This window comes from Carcharodon carcharias, chromosome 7 (genome assembly GCF_017639515.1).
Source record: "Carcharodon carcharias isolate sCarCar2 chromosome 7, sCarCar2.pri, whole genome shotgun sequence".
NCBI lineage: Eukaryota > Metazoa > Chordata > Chondrichthyes > Lamniformes > Lamnidae > Carcharodon > Carcharodon carcharias.
The window spans coordinates 127143477-127165008 of NC_054473.1; the positions used below are offsets into that span (position 1 = coordinate 127143477).

The 21532-nt window shown below is 43.8% G+C and overlaps 1 protein-coding gene across 1 annotated transcript in view; it reads left to right on the forward strand.

The window, feature by feature from the left end:
• Positions 1-18581, forward strand: part of slc9a5 (solute carrier family 9 member A5) — a 291194-nt gene extending 272613 nt beyond the window's left edge. Inside the window, exons 15-16 of the mRNA XM_041191673.1 lie at positions 7778-7915; positions 18031-18581. Of these exons, the coding sequence (XP_041047607.1) occupies positions 7778-7915; positions 18031-18581 (689 nt within the window). The remainder of the gene's footprint in view (positions 1-7777; positions 7916-18030) is intronic.
• The last annotated feature ends 2951 nt before the right edge of the window (positions 18582-21532 follow it).

Sequence of the window (21532 nt, forward strand, 5' to 3'; positions counted from 1 at the left end):
TGATCCACAGCAGGTGGCGGCAGGGACTTCCCAGGTTTCCTTTTATGTTCATTCAGGGGATGTGGGCTTCGCTGGCTGGGCCAGCATTTATTGCCCTTCCCTAGTTGTCCTTGAGAAGGTGGTGGTGAGCTGCCTTTTTGAACCGCTGCAGTCCATGTGGTGTAGGTACACCCACAGTGCTGTTAGGGAAGGAGTTCCAGGATTTTGATTCAGCGACATATTTCCAAGTCAGATGTTGAGTGACTTGGAGGGGAACTTCTAGGTGGTGGTGTTCCCATCTATCTGATGTCCTTGTCCTCCTAGATGTTAGTGGTTGTGGGTTTGGGAGGTGCTGTCGAAGCAGCCTTGGTGAATTCCTGCAGTGCATCCTGTAGATCATACACACTGTTGCTCCTGTGCGTCGGTGGTGGAGGGAGTGAATGTTTGTGGATGTGGTGCCAATCATGCAGGCTGCTTTGTCCTGGATGGTGTCAATCTTCTTGAGTGTTGTGGGTGTGGCACTCATCCAGGTAAGTGGGGAGTATTCCATCACACTCTTGACTTGTCCCTTGTAGATGGTGGACAGGCTTTGGGGAGTCAGGAGGTGAGTTACTCGTTGCACGATTCCTAGCCTCTGCTCTTGTAACACAGTATTTGTATCACTAGTCCAGTTCAGTTTCTGGTCAATGGTAACCCCCAGGATATTGATAGTGGGAGATTCAGTGATGGTAATGCCATTGAACATCAAGGGGCAATGGTTAGATTCTCTCTTGTTGGAGATGGTCATTGCCTGGCACTTTTGTGGCGCAAATGTTACTTGCCACTTGTCAGCCCAAGCCTGGATATTGTCCTGCTCTTGCTGCATTTGGACATGGACTGCTTCAGTATCTGAGGAGTTGTGAATGGTGTTGAACATTGTGCAATCGTCAGCCAACATCCCCACTTATGATGGAAGGAAGATATTTGATGAAGCAGCTGAAGATGTTTGGGCTGAAGACACTACTGAGAGGAACTCCTGCAGTGATGTACTGGAGCTGAGATGACTGACCTCCAACAACCACAATCAACTTCCTTTGTGCTATGTATGACTCCAACCAGCGGAGAGCTTTCCCCCTGATTCTCATTGTCTCCAGCATTGCAAGGGCTCCTTGATGCCCCACTCTGTCAAATGCTGCCTTGATGTGAAGGACAGTCACTCTCATTTCACCTCGGGAGTTCAGCTCTTTTGTCCATGTTTGAACCCAGGCAATAAGGTCAGGAGCTGAGTGGCCCTGGCGGAACCCAAACTGAGCATCAGTGAGCAGGTTATTGCTAAGCAAGTGCCACTTGGTAGCACTGCTGAATACCCCTTCCATTACTTTATTGATGCTCAAGAGTAGAGTGATGGGGCAGTAATTGGCTGGGTTGGATTTGTCCTGTATTTTGTGTACAGGACACACCTGGGCAATTTTCCACATAGCTGGGTAGGTGCCAGTGCTATAGCTGTACTGAACAGCTTGGCTCGGGGCGTGGCAAGCTCTGGAGCACAAGTCTTCAGTACTATTGCCGGAATATTGTCAGGGCTCATAACCTTTATAGTATCCAGTGCCTTCAGCCATTTCCTGCACTTGGAGTGCTGCTGGAGGCCAGAAATCTGCTGAGTCCAGGTCAGAAGACGAGCCTCTGGACTCAGTCTTGCCTCAGTTGCTGGAGCTGCGAAGGCAAGCTCAGGAACATCAGGAAGGGACGTCCACTGCACTCCTCAGGTTGCAAGGCACAATGGAGGAGGCCATCTGCCTTCATACTGAGGTAATAGTACAGCATGCCAATGCACCAAGATCAATACTGCTAGGATGGCAGTCACCATGGTCATTGAAACATAGAAAATAGGAGCAGGAGTAAGTCATTTGGCCCTTTGAGCCTGCTCCGCCATTCACTATGATCATGGCTGATCAACCAACTCAATAGCCTGCTCCCGCTTTCTCACCATATCCTTTGATCCCTTTCACCCCAAGAGCTATATCTAACTCCTTCCTGAAAACACACACAATGTTTTAGCCTTAACTACTTTCCATGGTAGCAAATTCCACAGGCTCACCACTCTTTGGGTGAAGAAATTTCTCCTCATCTCAGTCCTAAATGGTGTACCCTGTATCCTCAGACTGTGACCCCTGGCTCTGGACTTCCCACCATTGGGAACATCCTTCCTTCATCTACCCTGTCTAGTCCTGTTAGAATTTTATAGGTTCCTATGAGATCCCCCATCATTCTTCTGAACTCCAGGGAATATAATCCTAGTTGACTCAATCTCTCCTCATATGTCAGTCCCGCCATCCCAGGAATCAGTCTGGTAAACCTTCGCTGCACTCCTTCTATAGCAAGAACATCCTCCGATAAGGAAACCAAAAGTGCACACAATATTCCAGGTGTGGTCTCACCAAGGCCCTGTATAATTGCAGCAAGACATCCCTGCTCCTGTGCTCAAATCGTCTCACTATGAAGGCCAACATACCATTTGCCTTCTTTAACTGCTTGCTGCACCTGCATGCTTACCTTCAGTGCCTGGTGTACGAGGACACCCAGGTCTCGTTGCACATTTGCCTCTCAATTTATAGCCATTCAGATAATAATCTGTCTTCCTGTTTTTGCTACCAAAGTGGATAACCTCACATTTATCCCCATTATATTGCATCTGCCATGCATTTGCCCACTCACTCAGCTTGTCCAAATCACCCTGAAACATCTCTGCATCCTCCTCACAGCTCATCCTCCCACCCAGCTTTGTGTCATCTGCAAATTTGGAGATATTACATTTAGTTCCCTCATCTAAATCATTAATATATATTGTGAATAGCTGGGCATACAGCTAGGTCACCAGGCTCCATGCTGCTGATGTACTCCTCTTGCAGGATGAAAGAGGGAGATGTGTGTGTTAGCATTGGTCTCCTAGGGAACTCTCATTGTTATGTGTGCAACTCCAGCTTTGTCTCAAGACCCTTAACACATGCCAGAGACTGCTGGCCATTACTTGAATGGCCAGAGTTTATTGCGCTGCATGGCTGCCTGAAATGCCACCCACTTCCACCTGACCGATTGGCAGCAGCTTTGCCCACTGGACTGCATGCTGTGCTTTCAGCTCATGTGCAGGCATTATCTCTAACCTGCACTGCAAGGCTACACTGTTAGCTTGAACCACGGGGGAGTCTGGTCCAAACATTAATGATGACATTGTAAGGGGCTGTGAGCACCTCCACCAGTGACTGCTCCATGGCCAGCTTTAGCAAGGTGATTGTACAACTTACCCAGTCGTTCAATTGCTTTGCAGCCCCCGAAAATGCTCATTAATCCTCAGGCTGCACCCAAGGTGTGAAAAGTTCAGGAGCATGTGGTGGCACTTTCATGTCTCTGTGTTGCCTGAGTGGGCAGGTAAACTAGAGGCCTGACTCCAAGCATGTCGCTGTGGCTGTGTTTGAACTGTTTCAGCTGTGGAAAGATGCTCACTTTATACAAGGTTTCCCTAATGCGTTGCTGTTTCCCTCCCCCTGCCGCATATGCTTGTGTACTATCATCAGACTGTGCTGCCTTGTAACCCCCTGCATACCCCTCCTAACCCCACCGCCACCCACACCCCCAACGCAGTGCAGCCCTTGCCCCAGCACTGCGCTGTCAGCCGGCCGGGAAAAAGCAAAATTGCCTGTGCTCTTGCCCAAATGTGTGGCGCCTCTTCCTCTAAGTCGAACAAATGGCCCTCACGAGCGTTGCGCAACGTTAGCGCGTACTCACCTCTGAGTTCCCCTCGAAATTCAGCTCGCTAGGTGCACACCTTTTAAATGCTGTTGTGAATCATATCATGGGAGGTAAATTCGACATGAGAGGATGATTCTGGCGGGCAGGCAAGATGATGAGATGCAAATGCATTGAAATTACGTTCCCAACTTTGGCTGGCGGGAAAGTTGGCCTCTCATTGCTGGGCAAAGCGGGCGATGGCTGACTGCTTTCACGACAATGTGAAACCGACTTTTTGCCATCCCAACATATTGTTCCGCTCCGCCCCGCCCACCATGACACTTGCCATCCATGGGGACGGTTGTTTTTGCCCTTTTTCTTCTACTGATGCACACAAAAGGCATCTTAATTTTTTTACTAACAGTAGAATATGCAGAAACATTCATAATTTCCAATTTACATGCAATTTATGCTTAGCAAATTGTGTTCTCATGTGATATCCCAATTCTTAGAGACACAGGCATCATTTTACAAAATCATTAAACAATCTGAAGATACTAAAGTTTTCTTCACCTAAAATAAAATTGTCTGCAAATCTGAAGCAAGTGATTAAGGTAATCACAGTAATAGGGCTGCTGCACAAGTGTCACTTTGTTCCATTTCTGTAACTGTTGTTCTTGCCTTTGATTCTATAAATGAAGGAAGGTCACAACCAATGATCAGTGTAAGTCCTTCTAACAGAGTAACCAGCTCTAGGATTTCACTCCAGAAGTCACAGATTGTTTGTGGGTAGTACTGTAGATCATGGCGTATAAGTTGACCCACCGTCTAAGATGACCCCAATTTTATGGCCCCAAAAATCACATTTATGCATATACTTGGCCTTTAAGTAGATCCACCTTTTCGGTCACGACATGCTATACTTGCATTAGAATCAGCCTCAATTTTTCATCCCAAAATGATATTTTACTTACCTTATAACTGGTTGTAAGGGATCGAGCAGGCGATTCGGGCTGTATTGTGATTGTGCGTGGGAGTTTAAGACGGGCCCACACAGAGCAGAACACGCATTGCGAATGATGAAGAGAAATTAGTCTTTCAACAAAACAAATGAAGTATGAAGCTGGTTTCAAGCTAAAAGTTGTAACATTTGCTAACTCATCAAATAACTGTGGCAGAGAGGGAATTTGGTGTTATTGAAAAATTGGTGAGAGAATGGAAGAAGAAGGAATCCGCCCTGAAGAAGATGCCCAAGACCAAATACGCCTCGAGAACAGGGAACAGCCGCTGACATGATCTTGAGAAGCATGTATCAGAATAGGTCCTCAACCAAATGCGCCACGAGAACAGGGAACAGCCACTGGCCTGATCTTGAGAAGCATGTATCAGAATAGGTCCTCAAAAATCACCAGAATGATTACATCACCACCAGAAATGTAATGTGTATATGCACACTTAAGTGGGTGAAATCAAACCCTAAGATTTTGGAGCAACAGCTAGTTGGTGTAGCTGCTTTATGGAACAAAAATACCAAGTGTTGCAGCAGCGGACCAAGGTTGCTCAAAGACTACCAAAAGGCCTCAATGTCAAAATCACAAGTTTCCAGCGATTCAGCATCACAAACAAGAACCTATTATGGTGCATTGGTAACATGGCTGAAACGCCCAAAAATTTCAGTATGTCCAGCTACTGAACTGTGGAGTGGAAAGGTTTGCAAACAGACATAGTAAAAACCACAGGACATGAGAAGACAAGATTCCTGGTGGTAATAGCCCACATGGCCAACGGAACAACATCAAAGCCTATGGTAATTTTCAAATGTAAAACCATGCCAAAAATCAAGTTCCTTGCAGGAGTTTTTGTGCATGTCCATAACAATGGTTGGCTGGATGAGGATAGAGTGTAGTTGTGGATCAGTAATGTGTGGAATACGTGTCCTGTAAAGAATGCAACTTATTAGTGTGGAACATGTTCAGATCTAGAGGTGCCTTTGCAAAAATAACACCCACATTACAGTTCTACCAGTGAGTCTGATGTCCATAGTTCAACCTTTGGATGTGTGTCTCAATAAGCCATTTAAGGACCATGTGCATGCCAAATGGAATAGATATATGGTTGACAGGATCTCAAGCAGAAAGGAGAGGAATAAGAGATGTAAACCCATGACAACAACTTCTGGTTTCTGTGGCAGGGTGAGGGGGAGCAGAGGGCTTGCACCTGCATCAAACACAAGCACAAAAGGTAGAAAGTGTCGCCTGCCCTCCCACTTAATTTTCCTTTCCTATCAACGGAAAACTACTCATTTTGAGGGCTACCCAGAAGAAGATGGCCTTTGGCTTTGTATCCAATGTCTCTGCAATTGGAATATCAGAGAGAGACAGCCAGTGATGCCTTGGAAGCTGCAAAATTATAAGTCCCTCTTTTTCAGGGACAGTGGGAGTTAATCCTCTGTTATATTTGGACAGCATCCAGAAGGATCTAAAACTGGCAGCCATTGCTGTTGGTGTGGTTCTCTCAGCTATAGGTTTGAGGGCCGAGATCCTGCCCCTTCTGCAACTGTGGCCCTCAAACCTTGGTTGTTTACTTTCAGACAAAATATTTGCAAAGGTGTCAGAAAATAAAACTGGTTTAAAAATAACTTAATAGTGTTAGTTTTACCTTTTGATATCACAAGATAAATACAATATGGATGAGGAATGCTTTCCATTTAGTTAATTCATCCAGAAGGGTCCTACAATCCATTCACTGTTCCATCAAATTGTTTATTAAACAGTTCCAGGATTTTTGCTGTCACTTGTTCATTCCACATGTTGTTCACTCTTTGTGTAATGGACTTCCTGACAACGGTCCTCAATTTGCCTTTTATTAAACTGACCCAGTGTTCCCTATTTTGACATCTTTGGCATGCTACACTGTATTTCACTTTGATGTTGGATTGCAGCTTGTGATCTCAATGTGTTGCCCAGTTGCACAGGATATAACTAAACTCGTTCACCTGTCAGAAAGAGCCATTGCTGGAAACAAAGTTATTGCCAGTATGCATCACTTCTAAGTTTCATCTATAAAACCCAAGACATTTTGACAATTTGCATTTATAGCAACAGTCACTCAATAGTTGGTGAAGCTTGCCAGAGGAGATAGTGTAATAAATGCAAATTACCTAAATTGTTGCTTATGTGGTGGTAACAGAGTGGTGTTATGTGATGATAGGATGAAGATTCACAACTATGACTTCTTCAATATTGTTTTCAGTATTCAACTCTGGCATACCTCCTGTACTTTAAAATATGTCAATTATCAGAAAAATGAAGTTTTGGCATTTGAAAATCAGTTTTAAATTTGTCTAATTTAAAGTATAGTTAGCAGGAAGAAGAGAGCTACTGGTGGTGTTAAGGAAAAGGAGCAAACTGTGGTCTGGAAGCCTGCAGTAGACATGGCATGAAGGCACAGTAAATGGAGAAGTAGTTTTAGGAAAGGAGTAGAGTGGATCAGGCAGTGAAAAGAACAGGGACTCATTAAATTCCAGAAACTGGAACTGGTAGATGCAAAATTCAGGATTCTGGCTCTTGATATATATAGTATTGCTATAAACTGCAAATTCTTCTTTCATCTTCAAATTGTTTGCAATGGCAAAAGGAAAGATGAATCATAAGAGTTAAAATGTTATTGTTTTTCCGAATTTCCTCCTCCTCCCACAGGCACTGAAAACTACAGGGATACAGTTCCAGAGGCACCAGCATCCTCTGCTAACTGACTAATGGTGCTAAAACCAATTTCTCTCACTGATCCTTGCTGAGATCAGTTAACTCAATATGTCACGTCTAGCATTTCCTGATCTCATTGCTTAGCTTTAGAGCGGACAATACATTTACCCCCTTAACCATACTGAAGAATGAGCAGTAGCACAATAACTGAGGTAATGTTTTAGTGAAACATATGGTGGTTAAGATCCTCTATTTGTAAAATTTACTTTAAAAACTCTCATCCTCAATCAGCTATGTGAGTGCAAGTAATTGGATTATAGATTCTTCCTTGTTTAAAATGAATATACAGGTCATTGGAGCCACTAAACTTTTCTTTCCACTGCTCCTAGTTTCAGTTTTTGTAGAAGTCGACTCAGAAGATGAGGAAAAGGATAAAGCTACGAAGGTGAAAGAACAAGAGGATGATGAGGGCATTACCTTTATGGCAAGAGCAGCGAATGAGAACTTACAAGAAAGAAAAATTTCAGGTACTAAATGGACTTGCAGAGTGAATTAGACAGTTAGGCCCAGATATTTTCAGGGAGGCAAGGAAGGTGCCAGGGAGTTGTAAGTGACCAAAGAATTCAGCAAAGGCTGGGGAGGCGTGGCTCCTGCTGAACTTAACGTCTCATTATCAATTTCTTATTCTACTTCTTGTCCAGCAACAAGCTAAATTGACAGCCTGGCTAGTGTCAGGAGGCAGGTGTGTCCACTGGGACAGTCCCCAGCAATCAAGAAGGGGTAGGACATCAATCCAGGCTGGGCTGGGAGTGGCGGGCAGGTTGGAAAATGCAGCAAGTCTTGACCGAAAGGAAGCTGAAAGCTTCCTTGTGGAGCTGAGGGGAGCAGTCCTGCTTCTGCATGGCTGGAAAAGGCATTTACCTATTGAGCCAACAGCTCCTAACTGCCTTTCACTGCCAGGTTTCCTGTTCCCTGGGAAATACATGCAGTGGCAGTGAATTTTAAATTGGGTTTTCAATTGTGCAGTGGAACCCAATTTAAATAAGTTAATGAAGTGTCCCACCTCTCCCGGCATGGCACTCCAATGTCACGATATTCATCACCATGAAAAATGTGGTAGATGCATGCACATGCTTGGCGGGTTGGGGGGGGTGCAGGGTGAATTCCCCATAATTAAGTCTTTAATTCCTCCTACCCTGCAACCCTCTTCTGCCCACTGTGGAGGTGTAATATCAAGGTGTTATTATTAGTAAGTGTAGTTCTTCTGCTGGTAATGAATTAAAGAGCCAACTTTGCAATAAAGAGATTTATGCTATGTGTCCACATTGAGCATCCTCATGAATACTACATCAATAACTGAAAACACTCCCTCACTGTGAGAGAATCAATGACAATCACATTGAGCATTTCATATGTTCTATTTACATGTTTGCAAGGATTTTCTTGCACTGATAAGATTTTAAAACTTCCCCATGGGGAGGGATTGGAGATATTTATAGCTGAGCTAGATGTTCCAAAATATACGCTATGATTTTGTTGCACAGGCATATAGAAAAACTCTTCACCATGATCCCTTTCAGAATAACTGTTTGCAATCTAAGTACCTAAGAGATAGCATTAGTTGCTCCTGCACCTATGTCCCATCCTCAAATACATAAATAGTGATTTTTATTTTTTATTTTTGACATGTCAATTGTCTCTCACCATTCCTTGGTGATATCTTATAAGTCTTCATGTTTGAAGTTGAACCACAGGGTCCATAAACATAACTCGGAAACATGGTGGCAGACTTCCCTCACATTTGACGATTAGTTTTTCTCATTAAAGCTCTGGAGCGCTGTTTTCCCGATGGTGCTAACTAAATACAGTGCTACTGCTCGCAGTAGCCAAATTTTCCAACTGGAGAAAGCAGCAACAAATGACTGTTTCAAAAGCTTCCAATTCTCTTATTTTTCACTGTGTCTAAAGAGAACTGGAATATGGGCCTAGAAGTCTAGTCAAAGGTGATTGCCAACCTTGCATTTAATTTAAATTCTACCTTTGGTTACCTCTGCAACTGGGAGCAGAGACAATATGCTTCTCAACTATTAATACTTCCGTTGGATTTTCAGTGACAATCTCTCAATAGCTATATTCCTGTACCTCTACATATTATTACCGTCAATTTAATCTTGCAACGTTTGTTTTAATTTAAATTGAGAAGTAAGCAATCTCACATGTTGCATGTCCCTTTTTTTCCTGGTAATGTGAAGATCTTCTGAGGATAACTCAATCTTTTTTCAGTCACTAGCCACACCAGTGATGGCACAGAATTGGAGGTTTTCAAGAAGGACCCCCCTTGGAAATTTCAGAATGATGAACCCATCCTCTCACAGAGTGCTCAGCTAGTGCGACCTGGTCTCATTCATCTCCACAAGATCAGAACTAATTCAACAGAGTCGCAGTTGTCCACTGAAACAAAAGAGCAGCAGCAAACAGATTAACAGTAAATAATGCAATTATCGATTTATTTCCTTCTGATGAGGGTCAATTATCTTCATCTCCTTTCTTTTCCTTCAATCTGGAGCTCTTCTGCTTTTCTTCTCCTACTATCTCTGTGGAGCATCAAAAATGTAATACATTCTAAGACATAATATGCAACACTGAGCTAATATCACCTTTAAAAAGAATATTTTACCATTTTATTTCTACCTGTTGCTGCCTTTTTAATCAGGCTATTGAATGAAAGGTATCCTGAACTTTAAGAACAAATTAAATCGGAGACTATATATTTGGATTCCTCAAATATCCTGCCAGTGGTGTAAAAATTGCGAGCAAGAAATGGTTATTTTCACTACAAGTTATCTTTACTAAAAATGAAGATTTTTCTGGACTTGTCAGTGTTTCGTACATTGGTCTAGTAGAAAGTATATATGCAGCTTTTCATTGTGCATTTTGCAAACAGCTGCATTTTAAACACAATACGAGTTTTATTAATATACTAAAGCGAGAGTTACACAGCCACATCTGGACTAATGCAAACTATTTTTGGGTGCATATTGGCACAAAAAGTAGCAATATAATTTAGATGTTGGGTCCCAATTTAGCATCTGCGTACACTAAAGCCTCAAACTGGTGTGAGACCCCTTGCAGAAGGCCATCATACACCCATTTGAGTTCAAACCTGCTGTAGTTAACTGCAGCCCAATCTGAAGTTGCAAATTAAAAGTGAAAGGGTTGTCATTTGCAATTACCTTAACATTGGGGTGAGGCCAAACATATGGAGTGCACACATTTGCATATACTTTTGAACCTCCTGGGGCGGTGAAAACGTTTCCTCTCCAATCTAATGCTGCTCCAAGGTATGAAGCACTGCTGTGCCCAGGGATTCTCATGACAATTTTATAGGATCAGTTGCAAGTTGCAGCAGCTAGTTGCTCAGTGGCACTCAGGGGGAAGAAGAATTGTGTCAGTTGGAAAAAGAGGATAAAGTACGGGAAACAAAACAAAAACAGAATTACGTGGAAAAACTCAGCAGGTCTGGCAGCATTGGCGGAGAAGAAAAGAGTTGACGTTTCGAGTCCTCATGACCCTTCTTCTCCGCCGATGCTGCCAGACCTGCTGAGTTTTTCCAGGTAATTCTGTTTTTGTTTTGGATTTCCAGCATCCGCAGTTTTTTGTTTTTATCTGTGAAGTATGGGAGGGTGTGTGAAAGGTGTCAGCATGAATGAGAGTTGGGTTGAGCAATGGGGAAGGAACCTGAATGGACATGGGGACAAGAGGTGGAGGAAGGAAAGAAGAGTGGAATATGCCAACATTCACTGAGAAGGAGGAGGGTGGGTAGGGGGTTAAAGTGCCAGCATGACTGAGAGAAAGACAAAGATGAAAGGTGCTAGTGTGAACTAAGGGGTGAGATCATTCTGCTGGGTACCATGTTTATAGGGCTGTCAGTACTCTGACAATTCCATCCACTTATGATAGCAGCACTCAATGAAGCCCTGAAGAAGGCGGCAACATAAGGAATGGCTGAAGGAAGATCCAGGGTGACCCCATGGTCGGTGATATCTCCCTGCAGATTCTCCTCCAAGTTGCTTGGACCAAGGGAGAGGTCCTCTTCCCCTGGAACAGGAGGAGGAGGCCGGCCCAGCAGACCAAGCAAGGCAGGATTGATATTGCATAGATCAGCAGCAGTGAAGTTGTACCTTGAATTTGGCAGCAGTGTCACAAGAGGTTAAACAACCATATGCTTTCTGCCAAGGTAAGTACACCATACATTGCTTACCCCACAGCCTTACAAATGACTTGATATGAATATGAGACTGCTAGAAAAGATGTTCCTCCCAAGTCACTGGCAATAGCTTGGTAGCAGTATTGCCTGTGAGAGGTACCAGCCTCTGTGGAGAGTTCTGGTCCATCGAAGTTGACTCTTGCTACTGAGTGGCTGCATGCGGAATACATTCCTGACGCATCATCATGGACAATCGGGCTGCCAGCAGCATTGGTGACCCTCAAGGAGAGCCATATCCAGTGATTCATTCAGTGAATGCCTGTGGTGGGCACAGACCTGCATGCCATTGCTATCTCCAAGGGCTTTGTGGAGGAATGGCTAGGTTGGGGGGATGTGGGCAAGGTGCCTGAACTCACCACCAGGTCCCCAGACTCCTCAAGTGAGCCGAGGGGGACAAGCATGCCCTGAAAGCAAAGAATGCTAGCCTGATGTAACTGGGAGCTCCTCTCATGGAACTCCTGGGATGGATAGTGGATCCTCAGCCCCTCTGTTCCTCAAGAGGCTGTAATGACAAAGATGGCTCCTGCACTTGTGCAGGAAACTCTCAGCATGTCAGGGTCTTCCAGGCTTCAGGCAGCCAGAGGATAACCACGGAGGTCATCCAAAGCCAGAGGGCAGCATGGTCAGTAGCCTGCCTCCACCTCAATTGACAGCAGAAGGGGATCACCACGTAGGACCATGTGTAAGAAATTTAAGAAGAGCATCTGGCTGCACCGGGGGTTCATGGATTTAAATTTTGCTAATGCATGGTGCTTTGCAATCTTTTTTGTTCACCAATAAATGTGGAACGCTGCAAAGTAAGTTGATTGCTTCCATTTCTTGTGAACTGCTAGGCCTTTAGCAGTATTCTGGTTCTTTCAAAAGGTGCAATGGGAAGGACCATACTGCGTGAGGTCAGTGTATTCCCTGTGCTGCAGTCTAATGTCTTAATGGGTGCAAATAAATGGTAATGGCAATAAAGGAAATTGCACAGGATTACAGAAGGCGGTAGTTTTACTGACTTACATGGATCTGTCCTTAAGAATCGTCTGAAACGCTCTTATATTAGTGCATCTTGAGCCTCCCATGCATCTCATTGTGCCTTGCTTGTGGCTCATGGAATTCTTCATCATGCAGATGCTGGTCAGCATCTTTTTCCCTAACCTCATCATTGGAGGAGGCATCGCACTCCACAATATCCTCATTATTCAAAGCCTCTCCCTTCTGTAGTGTCCACAAAACACAAGACTCTTACAGGGGCATTCTGAAGGACTCCATCAGTTCAATCTAGGAACCCGAACCACATCTCCAGAAGCCCTATGGCTTTTTAAAAATTCATTCATGGGATGTGGGCATCACTGGCTGGGCCAACATTTATTGCCCATCCCTAATTGCCCTTGCTCAGAGGGCACTTAAGAGTCAACCACAATGCTGTGGGTCTGGAATCACATGTAGACCAGGTAAGAATGGTAGATTTCTTCCCCTAAAGGACTTTAGTGAACCAGATTGGTTTTTACAACAATTGGCAATGGTTTCATGGTCATCATTAGACCTTTTAATTCCAAATTTTTATTGAATTCAGATTCCATGGTGGGATGTGAACCTAGATCCCCAGAACATTACCCTGGATCTCTGGATTACTAGTCCAGCAATACTACCACGACACCATCACCTCCCCAGTGCTTGATGGTCGCTCGAGTTGTTTCATGGCAGGTAGTCCATGTCCACATGTAGCAAGACATGGATAACATTCAGGCTTGGGCTGATAGTGGCAAGTTACATTCGCACCAAACAAGTGCCAGGCAATGACCATCTCCAACAAGAGAGAATCTAATCATCTCCCCATGACATTTAATGGCATTACCATTGCTGAATCCCCCACTATCAAAATCCTGGGGGTTACCATGGACTAGAAACTGAACTGGACCAGCCATGTAAATACTGTGGCTACAAGAGCAGGCCAGAGGCTGGGAATTCTGCAGCGAGTAACTTACCTCCTGCATCCCCAAAGCCTGTCCACCATCTACAAGATACAAGTCAGCAGTGTGATTAAATTCTCTCCACCTGCCTGCATTAGTGCAGTTCTAACAACACTCAAGAATGTCGACACCATTGAGGACAAAGCAGCCTGCTTGACTGGGACCCGATCCACCACCTTCAACCATCACTCCCTCTACCACTGGGGCACAGTGGCAACAGTGTGTACCAGCTACCAAGCAACTCACCAAGGCTCCTTCAACAGTATTTTCCAAATCCACATAACACCAAGAAGCACAAGGGCAGTAGATGCATGGGAATACCACCACCTGCAAGCTCCCTTCCAACCCACACACTATCCTGTCTTGGAAATATGCAGGGTGCCTCACAGCATGTGACAGGTTCCTCACAGCATACATAGCCACATCTTCAGTGGGTAGCCCTTATCACTCACTGTCCCTCCTTGAAGGCACACGGGAAACCTTAAAAGGTCAGCACCTGGGACTGCCTTACAATGTAGGCGTCGTGGCTGTTTCCTGGAAATTGAGCACACACCATAAGGAATTTGGGGTGGTCGCAGATCAGTTGTACATTAAGTGAGTGGAAGCTCATCTTATTGATGAAGGTTGCTGGGTGGTCTGTGGGAGCCTTGATAGTCACATGCTTACAGTTAACACCCTGCACGTGCTGGAATCCAGAAATAGTTCTGAACGCTGTGGTTCTCTCAGCCTGGCACTCTGCAAAAGTACAAAAACGTCTTGGCTGGCTCACTTAGACATGGCATCTTGATGCAGTGATGAGGTGTAGAAATTCACCACCACAGTGACTTTCAGTGCCACAGGCATAGGTGGCTACCACTTCCCATAGGGCTCAGCTTGTCCTCTATCATAGCACACAGATCTGGTGACTGCCTCCCTGGGGAGGCACAATCATCAGTGAAACTGCTGCTCCAACATTTGCAGAAAGCTGAGCCTCTGATGGTAGACCCTGTCTGATTGGTAACCTGTACACACAAGGATGGTTGTGTGCCCTTCTGCGCCATCCTCCTGCATCCCTCACTAAGGCTGAAGCTCCTGTTGGCCCTCAGGTTGCTGCTGGCCCACAGCCTGTGGCTGCAGCTCTCTCCCCCTCTAATAGTTCTGTGTACTGTTCTGGGCACCACACTTTATGAAGGATGTGAATGCATCAGAGAGATTGCAGAAGAGGTTTACAAAAATGGTTCCAGGGGTAAGAAACTTCAGTTATGAAGATGGACTGGAGAAGTTGGGACTGTTCTCCTTGGAGAGGAGAAGGCTAAGAGGAGATTTAATGGAGGTGTTCAAAATCATTAGGGGGGGCTGGACAGAGTGGATAGAGAGAAATTGTTTCCGCTCTTGAGAGGATCGAGAACAAGAGGGCATAGATTTAAAATGATTTGCAAAAGAAGCAAATGTGATGTGAGAAAAAAACTTTTTCACATAGCGAGTGGTTCTGGAATGCACTGTGTGGAAGTATGGTGGAGGCAGGTTCAATCAAGACATTCAAGAGGGTATTAGATGATTATTTAAATAAAAACAGTGTGCAGGGTTACAGGGAAAAGGCAGGAAAATAGCACTGAGTCATAATGCTCATTTGGAGAGCCGGTGCAGGCACAATGGGCTGAATGGCCTCCTGCAGCATAACAATTCTGTGATAATCCGCCTAATAGGTCCCAAAGCCTGAGTGAATGATGCCCATGAAAAATAGCTGCACTCAGGTTCCAGGGTCCCTCACCCCACTGCTCTATTCAAACTACTCCCACTTTTGAGATGGCACTGAAGCAGAATGCCCCCGATGTGTTGGCAAGTTTGTCCCTGCTCCTGACTGCCACTGCTAATACCCGCACTGTTCCGCTGTCTCTGTAAGCCATGCTAGCATTCACAATGGTTGCTGTCTGGAGCTAGCACTGACCTCCTGCTAATCCTCCTACACCTGGTGAGGTTTTGTAGCCCTGTTGTTCCCATGCAGTCTTTTTAAAACTTGAAATAAGATTGCAGTCAATTGCCTGTTTCAGTGTGAGGTCCTCCCACCATGCTGGCTGGTCAACCTTTGGTATATCGGGTTGAGATGTAAAGAAGTCAGGCTGCTGTTTCCAATGCCTTCCTTTGCTATATTCCGACTCCTTCCGCCTCCCAGCCTGTCACCGTAGGCTGAGAAAATAAGTCTTACAAAATTATAGTTAGGCTATTTTTGAGTTGGCAGCTTTTTCAAAGCTGCTGGTCAGCTTTTGCTGGTTTTCTAGGTTGGTTTGGATGCTGCTCAGAGTTGACACTGCTTCTTTACTCTGCGATTTCAATCAGCACCCCTTAGTGAAAATTCTCAGCATTGTGTTCAATCAGAATTCCCATCTGCAGTACACCACCAATGATTGGCTATGAACTGCATCCAGGGCCAGTAGTAAGAAACACTTCAAAGATGTAGGCTGGAGTAGTCAATTTGGAAGGTAGTGGGATATTATCTGTGAATTGAGCAGGAATGTCAGAGGTAGAGAGAGCTTCTGTGAAGAGGGGAGGAGAGACCCTGTTTTGACAGGGTTAGAGTGACTGTTCTCTAGCTTCTTGATGAAGTGGTGGTCCAATGCAAACAAATAAACCCAAATCTCAATTAATGTGTTTGTAAATTTATTCAGAATGAATCCATTCATTGTGAAATTTTAAAAAATGTTCAAAATGAACCGGAATACTCCATTGTTAATGTAATAAAGCAACATTTGCCAGGGAGCATCTCTGTAGTTCCACTAGAAATGTGCCCACCAGTGGGAGTGTTGGGGGAAGCTGATGGAAAAAATGATTACCATTTTCAATTTGCTACCCATGATATAGGACAAAGCAGATGTTGTTAGCTGTGGTCTCCTAACATTAAAACATTTCCTGCTGGAGAGCAAAACTATGTGCGTGGTCTATGAGAGGACTGTCGATTGCACATTCGTTTCAGTAATTTTACTTTTGTATCTGCAGTCTTAGGAGATTAATTTTCCTCAATTCATTATCAGGATTTAATGTAAGTGTTGCTCAAGAGTGTGAGTGCTCACCAAAACAATGGCCCAGAATTTGCTGGAACAGGACATCTTTTGAATTTCCCCATTAATCAGACATTTTCCCTCACTCTTTAACGAGGACACCTTGTCTACCTAACGGGGTAGTTCACATTTTCCTTCACCCTCCAACTTGAAAAATATTTGCAAATTGCTGGAAGTGCGAGTGAATAACAAACAACCAAGACCTCTGGGACCTTAGTGAACAGCGGGACCAATGGTCTTATCTCCGGATCCAATGAGGTTTAATAATTGAGAAAGAAAGAGAGGAACAACAAAGAAGGAAATGGGGTAAATTACAGTAAAATCGGGTACAGAATGAGAAATAAAGGGAGAGAGAAAAAAGAGACAGAAAATTAAAAATCCTTAACAAAGTTTGCTACCTGCAGAAATGAGATTCCATAATACCAGTGTTCTCTTTCTAGGCTGGATATGTGGAGTGGTATTCTTCTTCTTTGGCTGTGTTTATCCAGTGTAGGTTGTAGCCCTCCTCATGCTTTTAATTGAAGAAATTCTGCCACATACTGACAAGATATGTCTGGTCATGGCTGACCAGGAACCTCCCATCATAATGCCTGCCAAGGGTGTATAGAAAGGATTAGTAGACTGACTATCAACCTGCTTGGCTGCATCCTGAATGCTCCTTCCATGGCCAGCAAGTTCTGGAGTGGAACTTGAACCCAGAGTTTCAGGCTCAGAGATAGGGGCATTGACCACTGAGCCACAGGATAAAACTCCTCATTGAAAGGGTTAAGTATCAGCCTGAACTTGCTGCAGCAAATTTAATTGGTCCTTAATATGGAAAAGTAGCATGTGTTTCAAACTGATATTGAGTGCAAGTTGCTGTTTTTTTGTGAGGCGGGGGAGCGGCACAAATCAGTCAGTGAGTTATGGCAAATTGCAACTCATGGGGTACCTCTCCATTCCCACAAATTGATGGATGATTTGCACAATACTGACAATATACACATTAAACTCTCTGTTATTTTGCTATTAAGGTAACTGATTGATTATGACATTTTCAGGTTACATTGTTCCATTTTATTCACGTTTTCTGAGACTCTCCTGTATTGGTAACAATTTGATTGTTTTATTATCTTTTTAATTCTGTAAAATGGTGTTGATCTTTCAAGAGTCTCTTACTTGTTAAATCATAATTTGCTCTATGTTAACTTTAACTTTGAAACTATAACTTTCCATCTTTTTCATGCCTTTGTAACAAATCTTATGCTGCTTTTACTGTGCCATAGTGTGTGTTTATTTTTTTGCAAAATCTTTACAGTGAAAATATATATTTCAGTTTAGAAAGCCAATTAGAACCTTTTTCTGTGTCTTACCATGTACTTTATTAACTTTCATATCTATAGGTAATTTTGAATATCCTCAAAGCCCAAGCATTATTCCACCATCTCCTACTTCTGCTGAAAAAGAGCTTCCCTGGAAAGGCGATCAGGGTGATCTTCCAGCCTGTGTGTCTTCAGAAACCAACAAGATTGTGCCAATCGACTTGCAATACGCCTGGAAGCAAAGTACATTGTCACTAGAGAGCCTGGTCTCGCCACCTATATCCGATGCAGTGTTTCAGCCAAAGACCTCAAACTTCATGCTGGAGGAATGCACAGCTTCAGCTATCCTGCCAGTGCCACGACATCCCATCCATTTCCAGTTTCCTTGTACAGCTGTTGAAAGATGCGCTGATGAGGACACCATGGAGTCTGTTCAGCAGCAGGAGCTGCAGCCCCTTATGTCGGCTGAAGGTGACAGCCGACCAGTCCCATCTGCTGGGTTAGTGAGTACCAGGTGGCCAGCACCATTCCACAGACCTTCCTATGTCTCAGCTCTGAGATCTTTGGTAACCTCAACACAATATAACATTAGACAGCCAGAGAAGTCTGGTAATATACAGACAAATCTCTAATTTTATTTCATAGAAGAAACATGAATTAAGCTGGACCATGATTTTTTAGATTTTGTAAAGCACTTAGTTTTATGCTATGAATGTATTGGAGAATCTTAAGTATGTAGTGCTTTTGGAAGATTGTAATTGGTTATGTGCAGTGTTCTGTTCTACTTATGTGATCAAAGTTCCCAATACTGCTATGTAAATGAAAATGTTTGATACAATTATTGCTAAAGTTTGAATGTTGGAAATTCCTTTATGTGATTGCCCTGAATGCACAATGGAATTTGGTTGTTGTGCATCCCTTTTGTGGGTGGACAGGGGCAGAAATTGTTGGATTATGGAAAAGTGACAGGTGGAGTGAGCAAGAAACACAGGCTCATTAACTATGGAGCATTGTTAGCCCCATCAATCCAGCTCCACCATCCGAGGATGATTGACATGAAAAGACAATTTTTGAGGGAAGCATTTATATAAAAATATATATAAAAATAAGGAGAATATTGTAACAAAAAATTGAAAAGTAATTGCCCTTCCACTAGTGTATTAGGCACATGTTGCAATGGACAATTTGGAGGGAGATAATGAGGGTGTACTATAAAAATGCCTTGCCTCATTTTAATGTTTGAATACAATGGGAGAGGGTCCCACGCTAAACTCCAGGCCGCAAAATTCAATAATAAAGTCAGATGTGGGATCACAAAGTGTAATTATCCCACACTTGTTGCTTCCAATCCTTGCTTATTTAAATGATTGAACTGTGCAGCCAGAGTTAAGCACATTGGTAAGTGGCTGCACGCCTGAGCAGGGGTCACAAAATTGTGATAGGCTGTCACGAGTTCAAACTATTTTTCACCTCTTGAAGAGGAGAAGCATTTTGACTGAAGCAGTTGATGGAAGTCATTATAAAAATGATCTTGACTTGGGGAAGACACAAGAATAGATAATTTGGCAGATAACAGGCTCCAAAATGTTCCAACACTGCACTTGATGACTTTGGTGCAAAAGGTAAAAAGTGGAGGAGGCATCCTTTATCCACAGGGGAGCAGGAGACTTCCACACAAAATTAGTGGAGGCATTGAGATCTGGTCACCATGACAGTTAATGCCAGGAGTCAAGTTCTGAAGATCTAGATGCAGTGCCACAAGGTCAGTGACCTCATACAAGTGATCAAAGTCAGCGTATGTACCTTCAAATGCCACATCTCACCAACTGCACCAATAGTTTCACATGCTGTTCAATGCAGTGCACTCCTATCGTTCACCTACCAACAATCTCTATCAATCCCAACTGACACCAAGACTTCATAGCTTCACCTTAGACTCACACTTTTAGCACTGCTGCAACCTCCTACATCTCATATCTTGGATACACTGCTAGCTATTCACTCATGGCAGTCACATCATCCAAACACATTGCACTACATTCACTGGCACAGTTCCCTAACTCTTGTAGGACAAGATGGCAGCAACAGAACTAGCAGGAGGCAGAGAGCGGCTGTTTGTTCGTGTACCCACCCGGAAGAGGCAGTGCTTGCTATCATTGGAGCTTCCATGATAGAGGCCATAGCAAGCAGCATGCTGAAACCATTGAAGATGGCGGAAAGGCCTTTATTTCTTGATCCTTCTGCCGCCAACAGGAACAGTTTCTCCCTATCTATTCTGTGTACATCCCTCATAATTTTGAAAATTTCTATCAAATCTCCTCTTAATCTTCTCTTCCCCAAGAAGAGTCCCAGCTTCTCCAATCTATTCACATAACTGAAACCTAGAACTATTCTCGTGAATCTCTTCTGCACCCTCTCTAATGTCTTCACATCCTTCCTAAAGTGTGGTCCCAGAACTGGATGCATACTCCAATTAAGGCCGAACCAGTGTTTTATGAGGATCTGTATGGTGCTCTGGTCAGATCATTCCTTGAGCATTTCATTCATTCTGGTTACCAAGACAAAAGTGAGACATTAAGGCCCTGGAATTAGTTTAGGGAAGATCCACAAAACTAACCAGCATCGAAAGAGTAAGTTATGAGGAGAAACTGCAGATACCTGCACTGTTTAGCAATGAACCTAGGGATAATTAATATAATAAATGTCATGGAAGAAGATAATTACTTTAAACAAAACTATTAGAGTACAAGTTTCAAGATCATAAAAGACAAACTGAGGACTGGTGTCAAGAGGTTCTCTGTCACACAAACTGTGGTCAACACATGAATGGACCTTCAGATAGGGTAGTGGAATTAATTCTCTTTCTCACATCCTGCTTCTCCTTCCACGCACAATCTTTTCTGATTTACAAGGTGCAGATAGGGTAAGCCTGCACCTCTTGCTTGCCCCTCCCCTCTCTACAACCCTACCACTGTGCTTTTCTCCTTTCAGATACTCAAGAACTGCAACTTGACCAGGTAGTGGCGGAAGAGAAAGAGGTGCAAGAGCACATTAACTCACTCTCACATTCACAGCCACCAGCACTGATACTGACACTGCCTGCAATTTAAAGGTAGGTTCTGTATGTAGTGACATACGGGATGCAAGTGGCCTTCCACCAGGGCATGGGACAAGGGTAACAAAGGTGCCAGTTTACACCTGAGGTTGCACACAAGTTCTGTGAAGGAGGTTTCAGATGAGGACTTTGATGGGGTAGCCTATGGAAAAGGCTGATGAATACGTGTGATGAAATGCTCGGTGCATTGGCAAGTCTATCAGAAAGCCTGCACCAATGTCAGAGAGCATGGGGGACTTCAGCACCAACTTGGTTTTATGCTGAACTTGAAGTCCACCCTTTCCAGCATGAATGTGGTGGCCTTTTCCAATAGCACACTTGTGAACCTAACCACAATACAGCATCTGATGGCTGATGTCTCAGCTCAAACTGGAGTCATGCAAGGCCAGCCTGCTGCCAGCATAGCTAAGAACAGGGTCTCACAGAATCTTATATCACTCTAGCAATTTGTTCTCCTACAAATTACTA